The 23826-nt window shown below is 56.0% G+C and overlaps 1 protein-coding gene across 1 annotated transcript; it reads left to right on the top strand.

Moving 5' to 3' along the window:
* The first annotated feature begins 8999 nt into the window (after positions 1–8999).
* Positions 9000–17510, top strand: LOC141073161 (uncharacterized). The gene is made up of 9 exons (XM_073560547.1): positions 9000–12057; positions 12267–12366; positions 12509–12616; positions 12707–12813; positions 13287–13401; positions 13807–13872; positions 14939–15128; positions 15199–15353; positions 15435–17510. The coding sequence occupies exons 1-9, from the start codon at positions 9269–9271 to the stop codon at positions 16047–16049; spliced, it is 4245 nt and encodes a 1414-aa protein (XP_073416648.1). The 5' UTR covers positions 9000–9268; the 3' UTR covers positions 16050–17510.
* Positions 17511–23826: the final 6316 nt, after the last annotated feature.

Genomic DNA, 23826 nt, shown 5'->3' with positions numbered 1-23826 from the left:
CAGCACATAACACTCATATATAGTGACATCGTACAGAACACATAACACTCATATATAGTGACATCGTACAGAACACATAACACTCATATATAGTGACATCGTACAGAGCACATAACAATCATATATAGTGACATCGTACAGAACACATAACACTCATATATAGTGACACCGTACAGAGCACATAACACTCATATATAGTGACATCGTACACAGCACATAACACTCATATATAGTGACATCGTACACAGCACATAACACTCATATATAGTGACATCGTACAGAACACATAACACTCATATATAGTGACATCGTACACAGCACATAACACTCATATATAGTGACATCGTACAGAACACATAACACTCATATATAGTGACATCGTACAGAACACATAACACTCATATATAGTGACATCGTACAGAGCACATAACACTCATATATAGTGACATCGTACAGAACACATAACACTCATATATAGTGACATCGTACAGAACACATAACACTCATATATAGTGACATCGTACAGAACACATAACACTCATATATAGTGACACCGTACAGAACACATAACACTCATATATAGTGACATTGTACACAGCACATAACACTCATATATAGTGACATCGTACAGAACACATAACACTCATATATAGTGACATTGTACACAGCACATAACACTCATATATAGTGACATCGTACACAGCACATAACACTCATATATAGTGACATCGTACAGAGCACATAACACTCATATATAGTGACATTGTACACAACACATAACACTCATATATAGTGACATCGTACACAGCACATAACACTCATATATAGTGACATCGTACAGAACACATAACACTCATATATAGTGACATCGTACAGAGCACATAACACTCATATATAGTGACACCGTACAGAGCACATAACAATCATATATAGTGACACCGTACAGAGCACATAACAATCATATATAGTGACATCGTACAGAGCACATAACACTCATATATAGTGACACCGTACACAGCACATAACACTCATATATAGTGACACCGTACAGAGCACATAACAATCATATATAGTGACATCGTACAGAACACATAACACTCATATATAGTGACATCGTACACAGCACATAACACTCATATATAGTGACATCGTACAGAACACATAACACTCATATATAGTGACATCGTACACAGCACATAACACTCATATATAGTGACATCGTACAGAACACATAACACTCATATATAGTGACATCGTACAGAGCACATAACACTCATATATAGTGACATCGTACAGAACACATAACACTCATATATAGTGACATTGTACACAGCACATAACACTCATATATAGTGACATCGTACACAGCACATAACACTCATATATAGTGACATTGTACACAACACATAACACTCATATATAGTGACACCGTACAGAGCACATAACACTCATATATAGTGACATTGTACACAGCACATAACACTCATATATAGTGACACCGTACAGAGCACATAACACTCATATATAGTGACATCGTACAGAGCACATAACACTCATATATAGTGACATCGTACAGAACACATAACACTCATATATAGTGACATCGTACAGAGCACATAACACTCATATATAGTGACATTGTACACAACACATAACACTCATATATAGTGACATCGTACACAGCACATAACACTCATATATAGTGACATCGTACAGAGCACATAACACTCATATATAGTGACATTGTACACAACACATAACACTCATATATAGTGACACCGTACAGAGCACATAACACTCATATATAGTGACATTGTACACAGCACATAACACTCATATATAGTGACACCGTACAGAGCACATAACACTCATATATAGTGACACCGCTCTTTGTGGCCGGCTATCCCCTAGCTCTTCATGGTCAGATCAGCTGTCCTCTCCATTCTAGGTGGTGAACCCCCCATAGTTGTGAGGGGCTAAGCGAGATCCAGGACTGTTTGGCATAGAGGGAGGCGATGCATGATTAATGTGTAGTCATGGCGCCTCCTACAGGCTGCACTGCACCATTGTGTGTAGAGGCGGCTACATGACACTTGATAATAGTCCTGGATTTTCCAGGTCATCCTTGTTTATGTCTGGGCATCATGTGAGATTGGGGCCTTTGCTCAGTAGTAAATGAAGCATTTCAGGCTAAAACGCATGTCGGGAGTGGTGGGTTCTGGGAGTGGTGGGTCCCCAGAGTGGTGGGTTCTGGGAGTGTTGGGTCCGCAAAGTGGTGTCTTCTGGGAGTGGTGTGTCCCCAGAGTGGTGTCTTCTTGGAGTGGTGTGTCCCCAGTGGTGTCTTCTGGGAGTGGTGTGTCCCCAGAGTGGTGTCTTCTGGGAGTGGTGTGTCCCCAGAGTGGTGGGTTCTGGGAGTGGTGTGTCCCCAGAGTGGTGGGTTCTGGGAGTGGTGTGTCCCCAGAGTGGTGGGTTCTGGGAGTGGTGTGTCCCCAGAGTGGTGGGTTCTGGGAGTGGTGTGTCCCCAGAGTGGTGGGTTCTGGGAGTGGTGTGTCCCCAGAGTGGTGGGTTCTGGGAGTGGTGTGTCCCCAGAGTGGTGTGTCCTGGGAGTGTTGGGTCCCCAGAGTGGTGGGTTCTGGGAGTGTTGGATCCGCAAAGTGGTGTCTTCTGGGAGTGGTGTGTCCCCAGAGTGGTGTCTTCTGGGAGTGGTGTGTCCCCAGAGTGGTGTCTTCTGGGAGTGGTGTGTTCTGGGAGTGGTGTGTCCCCAGAGTGGTGGGTTCTGGGAGTGGTGTGTCCCCAGAGTGGTGGGTTCTGGGAGTGGTGTGTCCTCAGAGTGGTGGGTTCTGGGAGTGGTGTGTCGCCAGAGTGGTGGGTTCTGGGAGTGGTGTGTCCCCAGAGTGGTGGGTTCTGGGAGTGGTGTGTCGCCAGAGTGGTGGGTTCTGGGAGTGGTGTGTCCCCAGAGTGGTGGGTTCTGGGAGTGGTGGGTCCTTGGAGTGTTGGGTCCCCAGAGTGGTGGGTTCTGGGAGTGTTGGGTCCCCACAGTGGTGTGTTCTGGGAGTGGTGGGTTCGGGGAGTGATGGGTCCCCAGAGTGGTGTGTCTCCAGAGTGGTGGGTTCTGGGATTGGTAGGTCCCCAGATTGGTGTGTCCCCAGTGGTGGGTTCTGGGAGTGGTGTGTCCCCAGAGTGGTGGGTCCTGGGAGTGTTGGGTCCCCAGAGTGGTGGGTCCCCAGAGTGGTGTGTTCTGGAAGTGGTGGGTCCCCAGAGTGGTGTGTTCTGGGAGTGGTGGGTTCAGGGAGTGATGGGTCCCCAGAGTGGTGTGTCTCCAGAGTGGTGGGTTCTGGGAGTGGTGTGTCCCCATAGTGGTGGGTTCTGGGAGTGGTGTGTCCCCGGAGTGGCCTGTCCTGGGAATGTGGGTCCTGGGCTCTCTCCACGTGTTTATCCTCGCAGTCAGGGATCTTTATCTCTTAGTATTTATATTTCCGCTAATTTGGTTAGTTATGGTTATATTATTACATTATCGCACTGAGCTGTCACGATTCCACCATTTATGGTGTCCTAGAGACGCTGTGACAGCTCTACAGCCCAATTTGATGCAGAGATGTGAGTCTTGTGACTGACAGCTCAGGCGATCTATCTGGCTGCTCTATGGGATGTCCTGCGCTCTTCTTGGCGGTCCTGATGCTGCTCACACAGCGCCGTCTTGCGCTCTTCTTGGCGGTCCTGATGCTGCTCACACGGCGCCGTCCTGCGCTCTTCTTGGCGGTCCTGGTGCTGCTCACACGGCGCCGTCCTGCGCTCTTCTTGGCGGTCCTGATGCTGCTCACTCGGCGCCGTCCTACGCTCGTCTTGGCGGTTCTGATGCTGCTCACGCGGCGCCGTCCTGCGCTCTTCTTGGCGGTCCTGGTGCTGCTCACACGGCGCCATCCTGCGCTCTTCTTGGCGGTCCTGGTACTGCTCACGCGGCGCCGTCCTGCGCTCTTCTTGGCGGTCCTAGTGCTGCTCACACGGCGCCGTCCTGCGCTCTTCTTGGCGGTCCTGACGCTGCTCACACGGCACCGTCCTGCGCTCTTCTTGGCGGTCCTGATGATGGTCACGCGGCGCTGTCCTGCGCTCGTCTTGGCGGTCCTGGTGCTTCTCACACTGCACCGTCCTGCGCTCGTCTTGACGGTCCTGGTGCCTCTCACGCGGCGCCGTCCTGCGCTCTTCTTGGCGGTCCTGGTGCTGCTCACATGGCGCCATCCTGCGCTCTTCTTGGCGGTCCTGGTGCTGCTCACACGGCGCCGTCCTGCGCTCTTCTTGGCGGTCCTGGTGCTGCTCACACGGCGCCGTCCTGCGCTCTTCTTGGCGGTCCTGGTGCTGCTCACACGGCGCCGTCCTGCGCTCTTCTTGGCGGTCCTGGTGCTGCTCACACGGCGCCGTCCTGCGCTCTTCTTGGCGGTCCTGGTGCTGCTCACGCGGCGCCGTCCTGCGCTCGTCTTGGCGGTCCTGATGCTGCTCACGCGGCGCCGTCCTGCGCTCTTCTTGGCGGTCCTGACGCTGCTCACGCGGCACCGTCCTGCGCTCTTCTTGGCGGTCCTGATGATGGTCACGCGGCGCTGTCCTGCGCTCGTCTTGGCGGTCCTGGTGCTTCTCACACTGCACCGTCCTGCGCTCGTCTTGACGGTCCTGGTGCCTCTCACGCGGCGCCGTCCTGCGCTCTTCTTGGCGGTCCTGGTGCTGCTCACACGGCGCCGTCCTGCGCTCTTCTTGGCGGTCCTGGTGCTGCTCACACGGCGCCGTCCTGCGCTCTTCTTGGCGGTCCTGGTGCTGCTCACACGGCGCCGTCCTGCGCTCTTCTTGGCGGTCCTGGTGCTGCTCACGCGGCGCCGTCCTGCGCTCGTCTTGGCGGTCCTGGTGCTGCTCACGCGGCGCCGTCCTGCGCTCGTCTTGGCGGTCCTGGTGCTGCTCACGCGGCGCCGTGCTGCGCTCGTCTTGGCGGTCCTGGTGCTGCTCACGCGGCGCCGTCCTGCGCTCTTCTTGGCGGTCCTGATGCTGCTCACGCGGCGCCGTCCTGCGCTCTTCTTGGCGGTCCTGATGCTGCTCACACGGCGCCGTCCTGCGCTCTTCTTGGCGATCCTGGTGCTGCTCACACGGCGCCGTCCTGCGCTCTTCTTGGCGATCCTGGTGCTGCTCACACGGCACCGTCCTGCGCTCTTCTTGGCGGTCCTGGTGCTGCTCACACGGCGCCGTCCTGCGCTCTTCTTGGCGATCCTGGTGCTGCTCACACGGCGCCGTCCTGCGCTCTTCTTGGCGGTCCTGGTGCTGCTCACACGGCGCCGTCCTGCGCACTTCTTGGCGGTCCTGGTGCTGCTCACACGGCGCCGTCCTGCGCTCGTCTTGGCGGTCCTGGTGCTGCTCACACGGCGCCGTCCTGCGCTCTTCTTGGCGGTCCTGGTGCTGCTCACACGGCGCCGTCCTGCGCTCTTCTTGGCGATCCTGGTGCTGCTCACACGGCGCCGTCCTGCGCTCTTCTTGGCGGTCCTGGTGCTGCTCACACGGCGCCGTCCTGCGCTCGTCTTGGCGGTCCTGGTGCTGCTCACACGGCGCCGTCCTGCGCTCTTCTTGGCGGTCCTGGTGCTGCTCACACGGCGCCGTCCTGCGCTCTTCTTGGCGGTCCTGGTGCTGCTCACACGGCGCCGTCCTGCGCTCGTCTTGGCGGTCCTGGTGCTGCTCACACGGCGCCGTCCTGCGCTCTTCTTGGCGGTCCTGGTGCTGCTCACACGGCGCCGTCCTGCGCTCTTCTTGGCGGTCCTGGTGCTGCTCACACGGCGCCGTCCTGCGCTCTTCTTGGCGGTCCTGGTGCTGCTCACACGGCGCCGTCCTGCGCTCTTCTTGGCGGTCCTGGTGCTGCTCACACGGCGCCGTCCTGCGCTCTTCTTGGCGATCCTGGTGCTGCTCACACGGCGCCGTCCTGCGCTCTTCTTGGCGGTCCTGGTGCTGCTCACACGGCGCCGTCCTGCGCTCTTCTTGGCGGTCCTGGTGCTGCTCACACGGCGCCGTCCTGCGCTCGTCTTGGCGGTCCTGGTGCTGCTCACACGGCGCCGTCCTGCGCTCTTCTTGGCGGTCCTGGTGCTGCTCACACGGCGCCGTCCTGCGCTCTTCTTGGCGATCCTGGTGCTGCTCACACGGCGCCGTCCTGCGCTCTTCTTGGCGATCCTGGTGCTGCTCACACGGCGCCGTCCTGCGCTCTTCTTGGCGGTCCTGGTGCTGCTCACACGGCGCCGTCCTGCGCTCGTCTTGGCGGTCCTGGTGCTGCTCACACGGCGCCGTCCTGCGCTCTTCTTGGCGGTCCTGGTGCTGCTCACACGGCGCCGTCCTGCGCTCTTCTTGGCGATCCTGGTGCTGCTCACACGGCGCCGTCCTGCGCTCTTCTTGGCGGTCCTGGTGCTGCTCACACGGCGCCGTCCTGCGCTCGTCTTGGCGGTCCTGGTGCTGCTCACACGGCGCCGTCCTGCGCTCTTCTTGGCGGTCCTGGTGCTGCTCACACGGCGCCGTCCTGCGCTCTTCTTGGCGGTCCTGGTGCTGCTCACACGGCGCCGTCCTGCGCTCTTCTTGGCGGTCCTGGTGCTGCTCACACGGCGCCGTCCTGCGCTCGTCTTGGCGGTCCTGGTGCTGCTCACACGGCGCCGTCCTGCGCTCTTCTTGGCGGTCCTGGTGCTGCTCACACGGCGCCGTCCTGCGCTCTTCTTGGCGGTCCTGGTGCTGCTCACACGGCGCCGTCCTGCGCTCTTCTTGGCGGTCCTGGTGCTGCTCACACGGCGCCGTCCTGCGCTCTTCTTGGCGGTCCTGGTGCTGCTCACACGGCGCCGTCCTGCGCTCTTCTTGGCGATCCTGGTGCTGCTCACACGGCGCCGTCCTGCGCTCTTCTTGGCGGTCCTGGTGCTGCTCACACGGCGCCGTCCTGCACTCTTCTTGGCGGTCCTGGTGCTGCTCACACGGCGCCGTCCTGCGCTCTTCTTGGCGGTCCTGGTGCTGCTCACACGGCGCCGTCCTGCGCTCTTCTTGGCGATCCTGGTGCTGCTCACACGGCGCCGTCCTGCGCTCTTCTTGGCGGTCCTGGTGCTGCTCACACGGCGCCGTCCTGCGCTCGTCTTGGCGGTCCTGGTGCTGCTCACACGGCGCCGTCCTGCGCTCTTCTTGGCGGTCCTGGTGCTGCTCACACGGCGCCGTCCTGCGCTCGTCTTGGCGGTCCTGGTGCTGCTCACACGGCGCCGTCCTGCGCTCGTCTTGGCGGTCCTGGTGCTGCTCACACGGCGCCGTCCTGCGCTCTTCTTGGCGGTCCTGGTGCTGCTCACACGGCGCCGTCCTGCGCTCTTCTTGGCGGTCCTGGTGCTGCTCACACGGCGCCGTCCTGCGCTCGTCTTGGCGGTCCTGGTGCTGCTCACACGGCGCCGTCCTGCGCTCTTCTTGGCGGTCCTGGTGCTGCTCACACGGCGCCGTCCTGCGCTCGTCTTGGCGGTCCTGGTGCTGCTCACACGGCGCCGTCCTGCGCTCGTCTTGGCGGTCCTGGTGCTGCTCACACGGCGCCGTCCTGCGCTCGTCTTGGCGGTCCTGGTGCTGCTCACACGGCGCCGTCCTGCGCTCGTCTTGGCGGTCCTGGTGCTGCTCACACGGCGCCGTCCTGCGCTCGTCTTGGCGGTCCTGGTGCTGCTCACACGGCGCCGTCCTGCGCTCGTCTTGGCGGTCCTGGTGCTGCTCACACGGCGCCGTCCTGCGCTCGTCTTGGCGGTCCTGGTGCTGCTCACACGGCGCCGTCCTGCGCTCGTCTTGGCGGTCCTGATGCTGCTCACACGGCGCCGTCCTGCGCTCTTCTTGGCGGTCCTGGTGCTGCTCACACGGCGCCGTCCTGCGCTCTTCTTGGCGGTCCTGGTGCTGCTCACACGGCGCCGTCCTGCGCTCTTCTTGGCGGTCCTGGTGCTGCTCACACGGCGCCGTCCTGCGCTCTTCTTGGCGGTCCTGGTGCTGCTCACACGGCGCCGTCCTGCGCTCTTCTTGGCGGTCCTGATGCTGCTTACACGGCGCCGTCCTGCGCTCTTCTTGGCGGTCCTGGTGCTGCTCACACGGCGCCGTCCTGCGCTCTTCTTGGCGGTCCTGGTGCTGCTCACACGGCGCCGTCCTGCGCTCTTCTTGGCGGTCCTGGTGCTGCTCACACGGCGCCGTCCTGCGCTCTTCTTGGCGGTCCTGATGCTGCTTACACGGCGCCGTCCTGCGCTCTTCTTGGCGGTCCTGGTGCTGCTCACACGGCGCCGTCCTGCGCTCGTCTTGGCGGTCCTGGTGCTGCTCACACGGCGCCGTCCTGCGCTCTTCTTGGCGGTCCTGGTGCTGCTCACACGGCGCCGTCCTGCGCTCTTCTTGGCGGTCCTGATGCTGCTTACACGGCGCCGTCCTGCGCTCTTCTTGGCGGTCCTGGTGCTGCTCACACGGCGCCGTCCTGCGCTCGTCTTGGCGGTCCTGGTGCTGCTCACACGGCGCCGTCCTGCGCTCTTCTTGGCGGTCCTGGTGCTGCTCACACGGCGCCGTCCTGCGCTCGTCTTGGCGGTCCTGGTGCTGCTCACACGGCGCCGTCCTGCGCTCTTCTTGGCGGTCCTGATGCTGCTCACACGGCGCCGTGTCCGCGCTCCATCTATCCCCCCGTGACAGCCGCATGTCACTGACTGTGGCGGGCGTGTGAGGCCCCGTCCCCCATTTCTCTGTCTCCGCTGTTACCTGTATCCCTCTCATTCCTTTCTCCTCAGTTATGTGACTGATTATCGGCCGGTCATTAGTGGTGGTGAGGACGCGGCACTGTCACTGTGTGTTCACATTTTTCATATCAATAAAGTTATTGAATTGAAGTTTCATTTCTCTCGTCTGTCTGCCCCGCCTCTCTGCGCTGATTGGCCACTCTCAGCTATGAAATGCAAGCTGATTGGTTGTGGCTCCACCCTTTTAGGAGATTGTTGCTTCCTTTTCCTTGTTCCGGGCCCGACCCTAATGGCCGGACGGCTCTTGCAGCTGATTGGTCCGCTTCTCCCCGCTCTGCCCAATCCCTTTCTTTGACTTTGTGCTAACGCGTTCATTATTCTATCGTGCGCTCTGATTGGCTAATGTTTACGGCTCGCTCGTTTCCGGCTCATTGCTGATTGGCTGTCTGCTTTCCTACGTCTGGTTCCTATTGGCTTCTGGTTCTTCTGTCAGTCCGGGCCGGTGAGCGCCTCAGCCGCCGGCCTGTTCAGTTCAGCGGCTCCAAAGCATGGAGCCACCGCCAGGGTCCTGCTCCTCCCCCCCGGGGCCACGGCCAGTGCCGCCTCCCCGCAAAGGCTCCATGGAGCGCCGACCCCTGAGTCCTCACATGGGAGCCTGGGGTGCTGCCGGCGATGGGAGTGTCCGGGGGAGCCAACCTGGGAGCCCTGAGAAGGCCACAGTCACCCAGAGAGTGCTGATAGTGATGCAGAGCCATGGCGGCCCCCAGCAGGCTGCGGAGCCCGACCGCGGAGCATCTCACCCTGCGGAGCCCGGCCGCGGAGCATCTCACCCTGCGGAGCCCGGCCGCGGAGCCTCTCACCCTGCGGAGCCCGGCCGCGGAGCCTCTCACCCTGCGGAGCCCGACCGCGGAGCCTCTCACCCTGCGGAGCCCGGCCGCGGAGCCTCTCACCCTGCGGAGCCCGACCGCGGAGCCTCTCACCCTGCGGAGCCCGGCCGCGGAGCCTCTCACCCTGCGGAGCCCGGCCGCGGAGCTTCTCACCCTGCGGAGCCCGGCCGCGGAGCCTCTCACCCTGCGGAGCCCCGCCGCGGAGCCTCTCACCCTGCGGAGCCCGGCCACGGAGCCTCTCACCCTGCGGGGCCCGACCGCGGAGCCTCTCACCCTGCGGGGCCCGACCGCGGAGCCTCTCACCCTGCGGAGCCCGGCCGCGGAGCCTCTCACCCTGCGGAGCCCGGCCGCGGAGCCTCTCACCCTGCGGAGCCCGGCCGCGGAGCCTCTCACCCTGCGGAGCCCGGCCGCGGAGCCTCTCACCCTGCGGGGCCCGGCCGCGGAGCCTCTCACCCTGCGGAGCCCGGCCGCGGAGCCTCTCACCCTGCGGAGCCCGGCCGCGGAGCCTCTCACCCTGCGGAGCCCGGCCGCGGAGCCTCTCACCCTGCGGGGCCCGGCCGCGGAGCCTCTCACCCTGCGGAGCCCGGCCGCGGAGCCTCTCACCCTGCGGGGCCCGGCCGCGGAGCCTCTCACCCTGCGGAGCCCGGCCGCGGAGCCTCTCACCCTGCGGGGCCCGGCCGCGGAGCCTCTCACCCTGCGGAGCCCGGCCGCGGAGCCTCTCACCCTGCGGAGCCCGGCCGCGGAGCCTCTCACCCTGCGGAGCCCGGCCGCGGAGCCTCTCACCCTGCGGGGCCCGGCCGCGGAGCCTCTCACCCTGCGGAGCCCGGCCGCGGAGTCTCTCACCCTGCGGAGCCCGGCCGCGGAGGCTCCTTTTCTGTGGAGCACAACTATGGAGCCTCCAACCTGGTGTACACCTTAAGAAACTTGGGGGTGTCACCTAGAACCTCAAAATGGGAGCAGGAGACATCACCTTCAGAGAGCATCCCTACAACATCTGTGTCACAGCCCACACCGATCGCTCCAGGGCAGGACCAGAGTGCACCACCACCACCGATCGCACCATGGCAGGAGCGGAGTTCAGCACCAACACAGAGTGCCCCAGGGTGGGTCCAAAGGGAACACACACTGGACACCCTGATAACAAATGCCAGGAAATGTATTCAGGCTCCAGTAAATGGCACCCCAGAAGAGAAGCACGGGGTGCAGCCTTCACATGCCATCATACAGGCCTGGGGAGCATCTTCACCACCAATGCAGAATCAACTGATTGCGGCTGAATGTTGCAGTGCACAGGACACTGAAAGTGGTGGGAGCTCACCCCTGCCCGACATGTTCAGACACGGCTTGATGGCACTTCCAAATTTTACAGGGGCCCAAGACTGCGCTACGAGCCATGAAGAAGGAACACCACTGCAGGCAAACATGAGCGCAGTGGGTGACGTTGCCGATGATGCCTCACAGAGTACTACTCTTTCACATCTGAAAAACACTACTATCAGTATTCAAACATTTTACCCAGAAGACATCATGTTGTGTGCCACAAGGCCAGACGTCACACGGAGAGCCCCGTCCACAGGGCCAGACGTCACGCAGAGCGCCCCATCAGCTGGGCCAGAAGTCACGCAGAGCGCCCCGTCCGCAGGGCCGGAAGTCACGCAGAGCGCCCCGTCCGCAGGGCCGGAAGTCACGCAGAGCGCCCCGTCCGCAGGGCCAGAAGTCACGCAGAGCGCCCCGTCCGCTGGGCCAGGAGTCACGCAGAGCGCCCCGTCCGCTGGGCCAGGAGTCACGCAGAGCGCCCCGTCCGCTGGGCCAGGAGTCACGCAGAGCGCCCCGTCCGCTGGGCCAGGAGTCACGCAGAGCGCCCCGTCCGCTGGGCCAGGAGTCACGCAGAGCGCCCCGTCCGCTGGGCCAGGAGTCACGCAGAGCGCCCCGTCCGCTGGGCCAGGAGTCACGCAGAGCATTACCATTATTTCGCCTAGCTCAATTAAACAAGAAGCACAGCAGAGGCAAGAGGGAGGTGCCGCGATGGGTAACTCGAACTACACTTCTCAGAATCCAATGTCCAGTCTTCCTGTACAGTCAAGTCTTGGGAGGCCATCACTGTCCCCGATTCGTGTGCCGGACCCTTCAAGCCCACACAGGAACATGTCCTCTAAACCACCTCTTCCTATTCCCTCTCGATCCAACCTGTACCCTGGCCATCCACCACGTGAGCAGGACAATTCAGCCAGTCATGAGACAGTCTCACTGGCCAGTTTCAAGTCCAAGACTCCGGCCCCAGACACGCTCAGTTATCTGGACTCTGTCAGTCTGATGTCAGGCACCATGGAGTCCCTCACACTGCTGGATGATGCCAGCTCTCTAGGCTCTGACTCTGAGATTAACGGCATGCCTTACAGGAAGACCGACAAATATGGCTTTCTTGGAGGAAACCAGTTCAGTGGTAACAGGTCAGTGCCAGCACCTGCTATAATGGTCTGACTGAGGCGTGATATGGGACTATGACGAGGCGTGTGGTGTTGATTCCGAGGGTTTGACGAGGCGCATGGCGGTGGCACCGAATGCATGACAAGGCTCTTGGCAGCGGCACCGGATGTGTGACGAGGCGCGTGGCAGTGACAGGGAGGCATGGATTTAGTCGCTTCTCTTCTTTTTGCAGCGAGACTGCCATTCCCGTGGAAATTGCTCGACAGCGAGAACTGAAATGGTTAGATATGTTCAGTAATTGGGACAAATGGCTGACGAGGCGATTCCAGAAGGTGAGATGATGGGATGTGGACAATGGGCTGTGGCGTACGGGGAACCTGTTGGCAGTGACTTGCTGGGGGGAGGCTCTCACTTTATGGCTGCTGCTCGATATATCGTCCCCTCGTTTGTTTCACTGTAGATCTTTGTCCGCAGGTGAAGCTGAGATGCAGGAAGGGGATCCCCTCATCCCTCAGGGCCAAAGCCTGGCAGTACCTCTCTAACAGCCATGAACTTCTGATAAAAAATCCTGGGAAATTCGAGGTGAGTGGTGCCAGGCTGATGCACTGCAGGGCGGCCGCTCCTCTTTGGTTGTTGCCGCTCGGGATTTGATGCTTTTACTTACAATTGTAGGAAATGGAGCGACAACAAGGAGACCCCAAGTGGCTGGATGTCATCGAAAAAGATCTTCACCGGCAATTTCCTTTTCATGAGATGTTTGCAGCACGAGGAGGACATGGGTGAGGTGGGGCAGGATGTGGAGGGAAACTGGTCGGATGGGGGTAGGATGCCGTGGAACACAGGTGAGATGGGGCAGGGTGGGGGAAACACGGGTGAGAGGGGGGACATGGTGACATGGGGCAGGACGTGGAGTGGGGCCCGCGGGTGACATGGGGCAGGACGTGGAGTGGGGCCCGCGGGTGGGGTGGGGCTCACCCGTGAGATGGGGCAGGATGTGGGTTGTCACACCATTGAGATGATGCAGGACGTGGGGTGGGGCTCACCCGTGAGATGGGGCAGGATGTGGGTTGTCACACCTTTGAGATGATGCAGGACGTGGGGTGGGGCTCATTGGTTAGTTGTGGGGTGTATGGAGACGTTGCTGTGCAGCAGGATAGGTATTGACACATACATACTTTTACATCCTCCTGGAGAAGCTGGTGACTTGTAGGTGGACTTTCTCCCGTGTCCTTTCTCTGTTCTCCCCTTGCAGGCAGCAGGATCTGTATCGCATCCTGAAGGCATATACAGTATACCGACCAGAAGAAGGATACTGCCAGGCACAGGCTCCGGTGGCAGCGGTGCTACTCATGCACATGCCGGCTGAGGTAACTTCTTACCAGTGACCCTGTATGAGGCTGGTGCTATGGAGGAGAGGCGGCTGAATAAGGTGGAAACACAGAGCCCCTCTCCATGTATTGCAGGATAACAAAATGAATTAGCTGTGGGGTGGGGCGGCCCTACTGTTGCAGTTGTGGCCCAGCTGTAGTGGGGGTGGCCCGGCTGTTACAGTTGTGGCCCAGCTGTAGTGGGGGTGGCCAGGCCGTTGCAGTTTTGGCCTGGCCGTAGTGGGGGTGGCCCAGTCGTAGTTATGGCCCAGCTGTAGTGGGGGTGGCCAGGCCGTTGCAGTTGTGGCCCAGCTGTAGTGGGGTGGATTGGACGTAGCAGGGGTGTCCACTTGCAGTACGGGAAGTAAAATACTGATTGCTTCATTCTCATTGTGTTGCCCTCAGCAAGCGTTCTGGTGCCTAGTTCAGATCTGTGACAAGTATCTACCGGGATATTACAGCGCCGGCCTGGTGAGTCCCATCCTCCTTCCTTACACTGCCTGTATCTACATATGTATGTACTATCAGTCCTGCTTTTCCTACGTATCAGTGCCCATCAGTCCCTTGTCTGTCCTGCAAATTCATGCTACTGTTTCCCGCACCGCATGTCTGCTCCCCTCATTCGCTTGCCCATGCCACATGTTGGCGCTCCTCAGTCATTTGCCCATGCCACATATCAGCACCGCTTATTCCCTTATTCATTTTGCATGTCTGCACCCCTCAGTCCATTGCCAGTGTAGTTTGTCAGCACCTCTTAGTCCCTTGCCCGTCCCGCATGTCGGCGCCTCTCGGTGCCTCGCCCGTCCCGCATGTCGGTGCCTCGCCCGTCCCGCACGTCGGCGCGCCGCTCGGTGCCTTGCCCGTCCCGCACGTCGGCGCGCCGCTTGGTGCCTTGCCCGTCCCGCACGTCGGCGCGCCGCTCGGTGCCTTGCCCGTCCCGCACGTCGGCGCGCCGCTCGGTGCCTTGCCCGTCCCGCACGTCGGCGCGCCGCTCGGTGCCTTGCCCGTCCCGCACGTCGGCGCGCCGCTCGGTGCCTTGCCCGTCCCGCACGTCGGCGCGCCGCTCGGTGCCTTGCCCGTCCCGCACGTCGGCGCGCCGCTCGGTGCCTTGCCCGTCCCGCACGTCGGCGCGCCGCTCGGTGCCTTGCCCGTCCCGCACGTCGGCGCGCCGCTCGGTGCCTTGCCCGTCCCGCACGTCGGCGCGCCGCTCGGTGCCTTGCCCGTCCCGCACGTCGGCGCGCCGCTCGGTGCCTTGCCCGTCCCGCACGTCGGCGCGCCGCTCGGTGCCTTGCCCGTCCCGCACGTCGGCGCGCCGCTCGGTGCCTTGCCCGTCCCGCACGTCGGCGCGCCGCTCGGTGCCTTGCCCGTCCCGCACGTCGGCGCGCCGCTCGGTGCCTTGCCCGTCCCGCACGTCGGCGCGCCGCTCGGTGCCTTAGCCGTCCGTCGGCGTCTCGCATGTTGGCGCCTCTCGGTCCCGCAGGTTGGCTGTGACCTGCTTCATGCCAGGCTCAGTTTTCCTCTTGTTGTCATCCTTTAGGAAGCCATACAGCTGGATGGAGAGATTTTCTTTGCCCTGTTGCGCAGGATTTGCCCCATGGCCTATAGACATCTGAAGAAGTTTAAGATTGATCCCATCCTGTATATGACGGAGTGGTTCATGTGCATCTTCTCCCGCACGTTACCCTGGGTCTCTGTGCTGCGTGTGTGGGACATGTTCTTCTGTGAAGGTATGAGGGCGTGATAAAGTATGGGAGGGTCTCGTTCTACATCACTCTGTTAATGTATATCTTATTGAAGGGGTGAAGATCGTATTTCGTGTGGGGTTGGTGTTACTGCGACACACTCTGGGCTCAGTGGACAAGCTGCGCAGTTGTCAAGGGATGTACGAGACTATGGAGAAGCTGCGTAGTCTTCCGGTTTACTGTATGCAGGAGGAGGTCCTGCTCCCTGAGGTGAGCTCTGCACCGCCAGTACCTTCTCATTGAGGGGCCCTTATTTTAGGGAGGTCTTCACAGCAATTTCTGTTTTCACAGGTGAGTTCTCTTCCTGTCACCGATTCATTAATCGAGAGAGAGAGCAACACTCAGTTACGGAAATGGAGGGAGAATCGAGGAGAGTTACAATACCGATCCTCTCGACGTTTACATGGAGCCAGGCAGATCCATGAAGAGAAGCTGCGTCTCAATCCCACACTCAGTGGCAGCCGGCTTAGCCTGTCTAGCATTCGACGACCTTCCCCACCGGCCACACCAGCACCCGCTGCCCAGCCAGAATCGTTGGTGGTATCTGAAGGACTGCGCCCTGCACTGCCATCTCCCACCTCCAACAAGGCTCCTCTCGGACCACCCAAAGATGCTACTAAGAAGGGCAAGGAGAAGCCAGAGAAAAAAAGAGAGAAAGAAGAGCGTGAGCAAGAAAAGAAGAGAGAAAAAGAGGAGCGAGAAGAGCGGAAGAAGGAGAGAGAGCGGGAAAAACAGAAAGAAAAGGAGGAAAAGCGAGTGCAGAAAGAACGAGAGAAAGCAGAGTCCCGACAGAAGAAGGAACGGAAATTCTCCTTCAGGCGCAAAGAATCTTCAGCAACAGATTCCCCACGAAACAGTGGCTCTGGGGCTACAGACTGTAGTGCAGCTCATGACACTTACTTCTGAGAGGCGCTTGTTGGTCATTCTAGAGTCTTATGGACTGTGGTCATGTGGACCTTGGCTCTGCTGTGTCAACAAGGGGAATAGTAAACCCTTGCGCTTTGTCATAGGAAACCTCGAAACTGGAAATCCTTCACTCCAAGGCACTTTTTTTTTTTTTTTTTTGCACAGCTTGATCTCGGAACCGCAGCTTCCTCTGTATATAGACGTGTGGGACAGTGGCCCTGAGTCATCTATGACATCTCAACAGTGTGCTTTGCACAAGAGGAGAAAATGACTTAAGACCTCATTTCCTGCATGCCTTTTATCTCTCTGACACCTGCATTATACTGCCATGAGCTGGCCCCTGTGATGTGCCCATGGCGGTGCCTTGTGGACAAGCAGGAAGCAGTTGTCACATTTTGCACTCCACGTGGAAATGAATGGAAGGTCCTCGTTTACATCCTTTCTAGGGGTAGCACTTGATCATAGTCCCTGTATTGAGATGCATGATGCCTCCTCCCCACATTTCACTTTTTTTTTTTTTTGTATATATTTTGGTTGCGTCGCCTTCTTTTTTTACGTGATTCTTTGATTGTTCTGTCCTCGTAAAGACTGAGCTCTGGTGAACAAAGGACAATATGGTCCTAAGACTTGTGTATATACATGTATATTTATCTTCGTCTATAAGGTGAGACGTGATCTGTGCTGAGATTGATAAATGTAATGCATTCACTCTTTGCATGTCCTACTCTTCTCCTGCTCCATGTTAGCCTCCGTTATAATGATCGCCTCCCTAATACACTCCACTCCTATAATGAGCTTTTCCCTCAGCTCCACCCCCATAATGAGCTCCTCCCTTTGCTCCAGCACAATAATGAGCTCCTCCCTTTGCTCCACCACTATAATGAGCTCCTCCCTCTGCTCCACCCCATAATCAGCTCCTCCCTCATCACCCCCATAATGAGCTCCTCCCTTTGCTCCACCACTATAATGAGCTTATCCCTCTTCTCCACCCCATAATGAGCTCCTCCCTTTGCTCCACGCCTATCATGAGCTCCTCCCTTTGCTTTACCCCCATAATGAGCTCCTCCCTTTGCCCCACCCCATCATGAGCCCCTCTCTTTGCTCCACCCCTATCTTGAGCTCTGATCCACCCCTATCATGGGCTCCTCTCTCTGATCCACCCCCATAATGAGCTCCTCCCTCTGCTCCACCCGCTATGAGTTTCATCCACAGTACAACTTTACCAAGTTCTGCACCTTTCACTGACTGCCCATTCCGTCTCTAATCGTTGCTGCGCCTGTAGTGGCGACTTCCTTTATATTCAGCATGATACATTTCATTACGCCGCTGACGTCATCTCCTGCACTGAAGATTGGAACTGGATTATATTTAATGTTATGAATCTGAGGATTTGGGGTACAGTTTGGAATTGAGGTGATTGTTGTTTTTGACCTCTGTGACATTACACCAATGTAACCCTGATCAGTGTGATCTGTGCCGTGTTAGTGTGGGCTAAACTGTGGACCTGTGTCAGTCCTCAGAAGAGAGGGGGCCATTTACATCAGGGAAGATAACAATGTGTGCTATCGGGCCGTGATGGCTGCCCTTGTTCCCTGCCACTTGAGCATCGTGGGTCTCTGTGGTGGTCCCAGGCTGTCTCCCTTCATTGCTGCTGCAGACAATAAACTAATGCCTGCAGGAAGCCTCAGGCGGTGGGGACGGGGGGCTCATGGTTCCTGCCTTCAGCTACATTTTGTTGATCCTGGTAAGTGCATTTTAGGCTACTTTCACACTAGCGTCGTGCTCCGTACGTCGCCATGCGTCGGGGCGATGTACCGACACACGTTGTGAAAGTTTTGCACAACGGGGGCAGCGAATGCAGTTTTGAACGCATCCGCTGCCCCATTGTAATGTCCAGGGAGGAGGGGGCGGAGTTTCGGCCGCACATGCGCGGTCGAAAATGGCGGACGCGACATACAAAAGAAGTTACATGTAACGTTTTTGTGCGAGTCGCGGCCGCCAAAACACGACGCATCTGTCGCACGATGGATGCGACGTGTGGACATACGTCGTAATGCGTCGCTAATGCAACTCTATGGAGAAAATTTTCTCCAAAACGACGCATTGCGACGTACGTCGCACGATGCTAGTGTGAAAGTAGCCTTAAAGGGACCTTTCGGGATTAAGAAGCTTTAGGTCATAAAAGAAGCGGAAGTTTCTTGTATGTGAGATGGGACTTTTCTATTGAACACATGCCCCTTTGTGCAGCTGCTAGGCATATACCCAGCCAGATATCTGCTCCTAATTCCATCCATGGAGAGGCTGAAGGACCTGCAGGTCACAAGACTACTGCATGCCGGGGGTACTGTAAGCGCCATGGGATGGGTACCTTACTGTGCAGAAAAACTAATGGACTTCATTAGGAGAATCTTTCTGTGGGCACATGTAAAGCACTGGGCAAGGTGAGGGAAGGGGCTTAGTGTACAAGTTGCTGCTCGCATGCTGCACTGTAGGTTTAATGTTCAGGGCCTATGAGCTCACAGAGCAAGCTGTGTACAGGCAGCACTGTATGGTTGCCACATCTAACGTATCATCCCCATTATCCACCACGACGCCTGTTTCTGATCTAATAGAAGGAAAACGTTCTCCATGGACCGAGCCCTGGTCACGGTGTTCACAGCATAGGAGTCCATCATGTTTAGTTACGAAGTACACCCTGGCTGAACGCTGTGTCTCATGGGAATACTCTCCACACAAAACTAAATTCTGGCCATGTAGGAAAAATTTGCAAATGGTTATTCCCTCCATAAATGTCAAGCACCGCTTGGCTAGATAAGAGGCACGGAGCGCCTGCGGAGCAGTCTGTAAGGGGTCTCGGCACTTGGAAGGAATCTGATGAAGTAGGCCAGGGGTCTCAAACTGCATTCCAAGGGCTGCAAACAGGTTATGTTTTCAGGATTTCCTTGAATTGCGCAAAGTGCTGGAATCATTGTGCAGGTGATTAAATTATCACCTGTGCAATACAAGGACATCATGAAAACATGACCTGTTTGCGGCCCTTGAGGAATTCAGTTTGAGACCTCTGATGTAGACGCCCATGATAGAACCGGGCACTACTTATGTCTGGTGCGATTCACTACAGATTTTCTCTGAATAATGAATGACTAAGGGCCTCGTGCTTCATAGACTTCACCCATCTTCTGGATTCCCATCTGTGTTTGCCAATCAGTATGCCTCATACCTGCCACTCATCCTTTAGTGATGGAAGTTTAGTAGAAGCATTGGTGCTCTGGTTTATTATCTGCGGTATATTGACCTGAAAATGTGGTCTCATTAACCCAGAACACAACTAAGCAACCCCACAGGGCGACAATGTAAAACTGCCCATCACAAAGAGTCATGTATCCGGACAGAGACAAAGCTGAGGGCTGAGATCATTATAAACACCCACATTGCATCATTACCAATGTTCTTGAACTATGCTGCGGAGGATCGGTCCTCACCGGTGCCCTGGGAATATGCTGCGGAGGATCAGTCCTCACCGGTGCCCTGGGAATATGCTGCGGAGGATCGGTCCTCACCGGTGCCCTGGGAATATGCTGCGGAGGATCGGTCCTCACCGGTGCCCTGGGAATATGCTGCGGAGGATCGGTCCTCACCGGTGCCCTGGGAATATGCTGCGGAGGATCGGTCCTCACCGGTGCCCTGGGAATATGCTGCGGAGGATCGGTCCGCTCCGGTGCCCTGGGAATATGCTGCGGAGGATCGGTCCTCTCCGGTGCCCTGGGAGTATGCTGCGGAGGATCGGTCCTCTCCGGTGCCCTGGGAATATTCTACGGAGGATCGGTCCTCTCCGGTGCCCTGGGAATATTCTGCGGAGGATCGGTCCTCTCCGGTGCCCTGGGAATATGCTGCGGAGGATCGGTCCTCACCGGTGCCCTGGGAATATGCTGCGGAGGATCGGTCCTCTCCGGTGCCCTGGGAATATGCTGCGGAGGATCTGTCCTCACCGGAGCCCTGGGAATATGCTGCAGAGGATCGGTCCTCTCCGGTGCCCTGGGAATATTCTGCGGAGGATCGGTCCTCTCCGGTGCCCTGGGAATATGCTGCGGAGGATCGGTCCTCTCCGGTGCCCTGGGAATATTCTGCGGAGGATCGGTCCTCACCGGTGCCCTGGGAATATGCTGCGGAGGATCGGTCCTCACCGGTGCCCTGGTAATATGCTGCAGAGGAGCAATCATCAGTGTCTTGTGAATGTGCTGCAGAGGAGCAGTCATCTGTGTCTTGTGAATATGCTGCAGAGGACCAGTAATCACCAGCGTGCTGAGAATGCTGCAGATGATCAGTCATAATCACCGGCGTCCTGGGAATACAGTGGGTACAGAAAGTAGTCACACCCCTTTACATTTTTCACTGTTTCATTGCAGCCATTTGGTAAATTCAAAAAAGTTCATTTTTTTTCTCATTAATGTACACTCTGCCCCCCATCTTGACTGAAAAAAAAACAAATATAGAAATTTTTGCAAATTTATTTAAAAAGAAAAACTGAAATATCACATGGTCATAAGTATTCAGCCCCTTTGCTCAGACACTCATGTATAAGTCACATGCTGTCCATTTCCTTGTGATCCTCCTTGAGATGGTTCTACTCCTTCATTGGATGCCAGCTGTGTGTAATTAAACTGATAGGACTTGATTTGGAAAGGCGCACACCTGTCTATATAAGACCTCACAGCTCACAGTGCATGTCACACCAAATGAGAATCATGAGGCCAAAGGAACTGGCCAAGGAGCTCAGAGACAGAATTGTGGCAAGGCGCAGATCTGGCCAAGGTTACAAAAGAATTTCTGCAGTACTCAAGGTTCCTAAGAGCATAGTGGCCTCCATAATCCTTAAATGGAAGAAGTTTGGGACCACTAGTAGTCTTCCAAGACCTGGCCGTCCAGCCAAACTGAGCAATCGTGGGAGAAGAGCCTTGTTGAGAGAGGTAAAGAAGAACCCCAAGATCACTGTGGATGAGCTCCATAGATGCAGCAGCGAGATGGGAGAAAGTTCCACAAAGTCAACTATCACTGCAGCCCTCCACCAGTCGGGCCTTTATGGCAGAGTGGCCTGATGGAAGATTCCTCAGTGCAAGACATATGAAAGCCCGCATAGAGTTTAAGAAACACATGAAGGACTCCAAGACTATGAGAAATAAGATTCTCTGGTCGGATGAGATGAAGATAGACCTTTTTGGTGATAATTCTAAGCGGTATGTGTGGAGAAAACCAGGCACTGCTCATCACCTGCCCAATACAATCCCAACAGTGAAACATGGTGGTGGCAGCATCATGCTATGGGGGTTTTTCTCAGCTCCAGAAACAGGTCTACTGGTTGCCATTGAAGAAAACATGAATGTGGCCAATTACAGAGAGATCCTGGGTGAAAACCTCTTACAAGTGCTCTGGACCTCAGACTTGGCCGAAGGTTCACCTTCCAACAAGACTGACCCTAAGCACTCAGCTAAAATAACAAAGGAATGGCTTCAGAACAACTCTGTGACCATTCTTGACTGGCCCAGCCAGATCCCTGACCTAAACCCAATGGAGCATCTCTGGAGAGACCTCAAAATGGCTGTCCACCAACGTTCACCATCCAACCAGACGGAACTGGAGAGGATCTGCAAGGAACAATGGCTGAGGATCCCCTAATCCAGGGGTGAAAAACTTGTGGCATCATTCCCAAGAAGACTCATGGCTGTACTAGCTCAAAAGGAGCTTCTACTGAATACTGAGCATAGGTTCTGAATACTTATGACCATGTGATAGTTGTTTTACTTTTTTAATTTGCAAAAATTTCTCCATTTCTGTTTTGTTTTCAGTCAGGATGGGGTTCAGAGTGCACATTAATGAGAAACAAATTAACTTTTTTTGAATTTCACCAAATAGCCATCTTTGTTGTGGTATTACAGTGCTTGGCTGGCCGCAGTGTGTCATCAGGTCTAAGAAACTGTCCGCCTCCCTGCTCATCACAGTAACGTCCGGAATCAGACAGTGTAGGGAAAGCTGCTGCTGAGATAGGGACAGATTTGTGCTTTTATTAGTGTGGGTATACCATCGTTGAATCCACATATCCAGCTAAATCAACAGTCCTAAGGACTAATTACAGGGTATATAGATTGCAGTGCTAGGTAGGTGGGGAGTGTATGTGGCTATATACATATCAGTGCAAGGCATGCAGGCAATGTATGTGGGTATATAGATATTGCATACATCAAAAGGGTCCATTACTGTCTGCTGCTGCTATACCTAGCTCCAGGTATCAGTGGCTAGGAATACTTTTTTTTTTTTTTGCTCCTTAATCCTGGTTATTTTATTCCAATGCAATCCACAGTTCCCTTTTTTTCTCCATTTGCTTGTTGACACTGCAGACTACAGCCAGATCCTTTTAATACTTCAGCGTGAAAATCCAGCAATTTTAAACGGCTTTGCCCGTCCCAGGCATCACATCTGAGTGCGCAGAAAATTCTGGCATTTTTTGTAGTACTGTAGTATTTTTTGGAATGTCTTATAAATTTTTTGACACCATGTTGCTGCCAAAATTTTTTTTAGCTACAGTTCATCTATTTAACACTGTGTTCTGTCCGCCACATGCATCACATATCATTGCGCTAAATATTTTACAATTTCAGTCCTCCAAAGCATTTCTTTGTAGTGTCATAGCCTACTTCTTGACACAATTGTGGTGGCAAAAAAAACAATTACAGGCCACATATTGAACAGTGCGTTGTCTCCGTCAGATTCCTGATCTATCTGTGGGCTACAAATTGTGACATTTCAGGCCTACATTCTACTATTTGATAACCAAAAATAAATTTTTACCTACAGTCCAAATATTTTAAAGTGTGCTTTTCCCGCACACGGATCACATAAAAGTTCACTACCAATTCAGCCATTTGTAGTTAGCATGGAAAATATTGTTGTCCATTTAAAATGGGCAAGGTGCGTGGCAAGGGTCGGGGAAGTTGTCTTGATGGTGCCTGCCGAGGCCGTGGGTAAGCTGAAATTATGCCACAACAAACACCGACATCTTCAAGCATGACCTTCCTGTCCGAATTCATAGGGTACCGCAGAACAGCACTATTGAAACCAGAGTGGTGTCAAAAGGTTGTTGGTCGGATGCTGGATAATGTTTCCACTTTTCCACCACTACCAGCACCCTGTCTTCCACACGGTCAGGTCTGAGTAGCCGTGAGTTTGGACCACATATTCCTCACCCTGATCCTCCTTTCTCTCGCCATGCCGAGTGCCCGGAGACAACTGATCCCACACTTGGACACTCTGAAGAGCTGTTCATGTTTCCATTTATAGATTTGGGCCTCTCGCCCGGTCCACTTGAAGCGGGGCAAGAGGAGATCGCATGTAGCGATGCCCAAATATTTGAGCAGCCACGGTCACATGAAGGCAACGATGGGAACGTGTCACAAGAGGTGGACGATATTGAGACACAATTGCCAGAAACTCAGGAGGAGGACCAGGGTGCGGAAGTGGAATCTGAGGTGGTGGATGATATAGTAACTGACCCAACCTAGCAGGAGGACATGCAAAGCGAGGAAAGCAGCACACGGGGAGGGAGGCGTAGCACCCCCAACAAGCAGGAAGAAGCAGTGTGTGGGCTGCCCGCAGACAGAAGGCGGACAACCATTCCTCGCAACACCAGCACGACGGAAGTTGGCAGTACAGCTGCTAATGTCTTCCCAAGTCTGGTTGTTTTTCAAAGACTCTGCCAATAACACCAAACAGGACATTTGCACCA

The sequence above is a fragment of the Dendrobates tinctorius genome, unplaced genomic scaffold (genome assembly GCF_039654945.1).
Source record: "Dendrobates tinctorius isolate UK_male_01 unplaced genomic scaffold, ASM3965494v1 ptg000297l, whole genome shotgun sequence".
In the NCBI taxonomy this organism is placed as follows: Eukaryota; Metazoa; Chordata; class Amphibia; order Anura; family Dendrobatidae; genus Dendrobates; species Dendrobates tinctorius.
The sequence above is the reverse complement of the archived record's forward strand: the minus strand, read 5'-3'. Positions and strand labels throughout refer to the sequence as shown.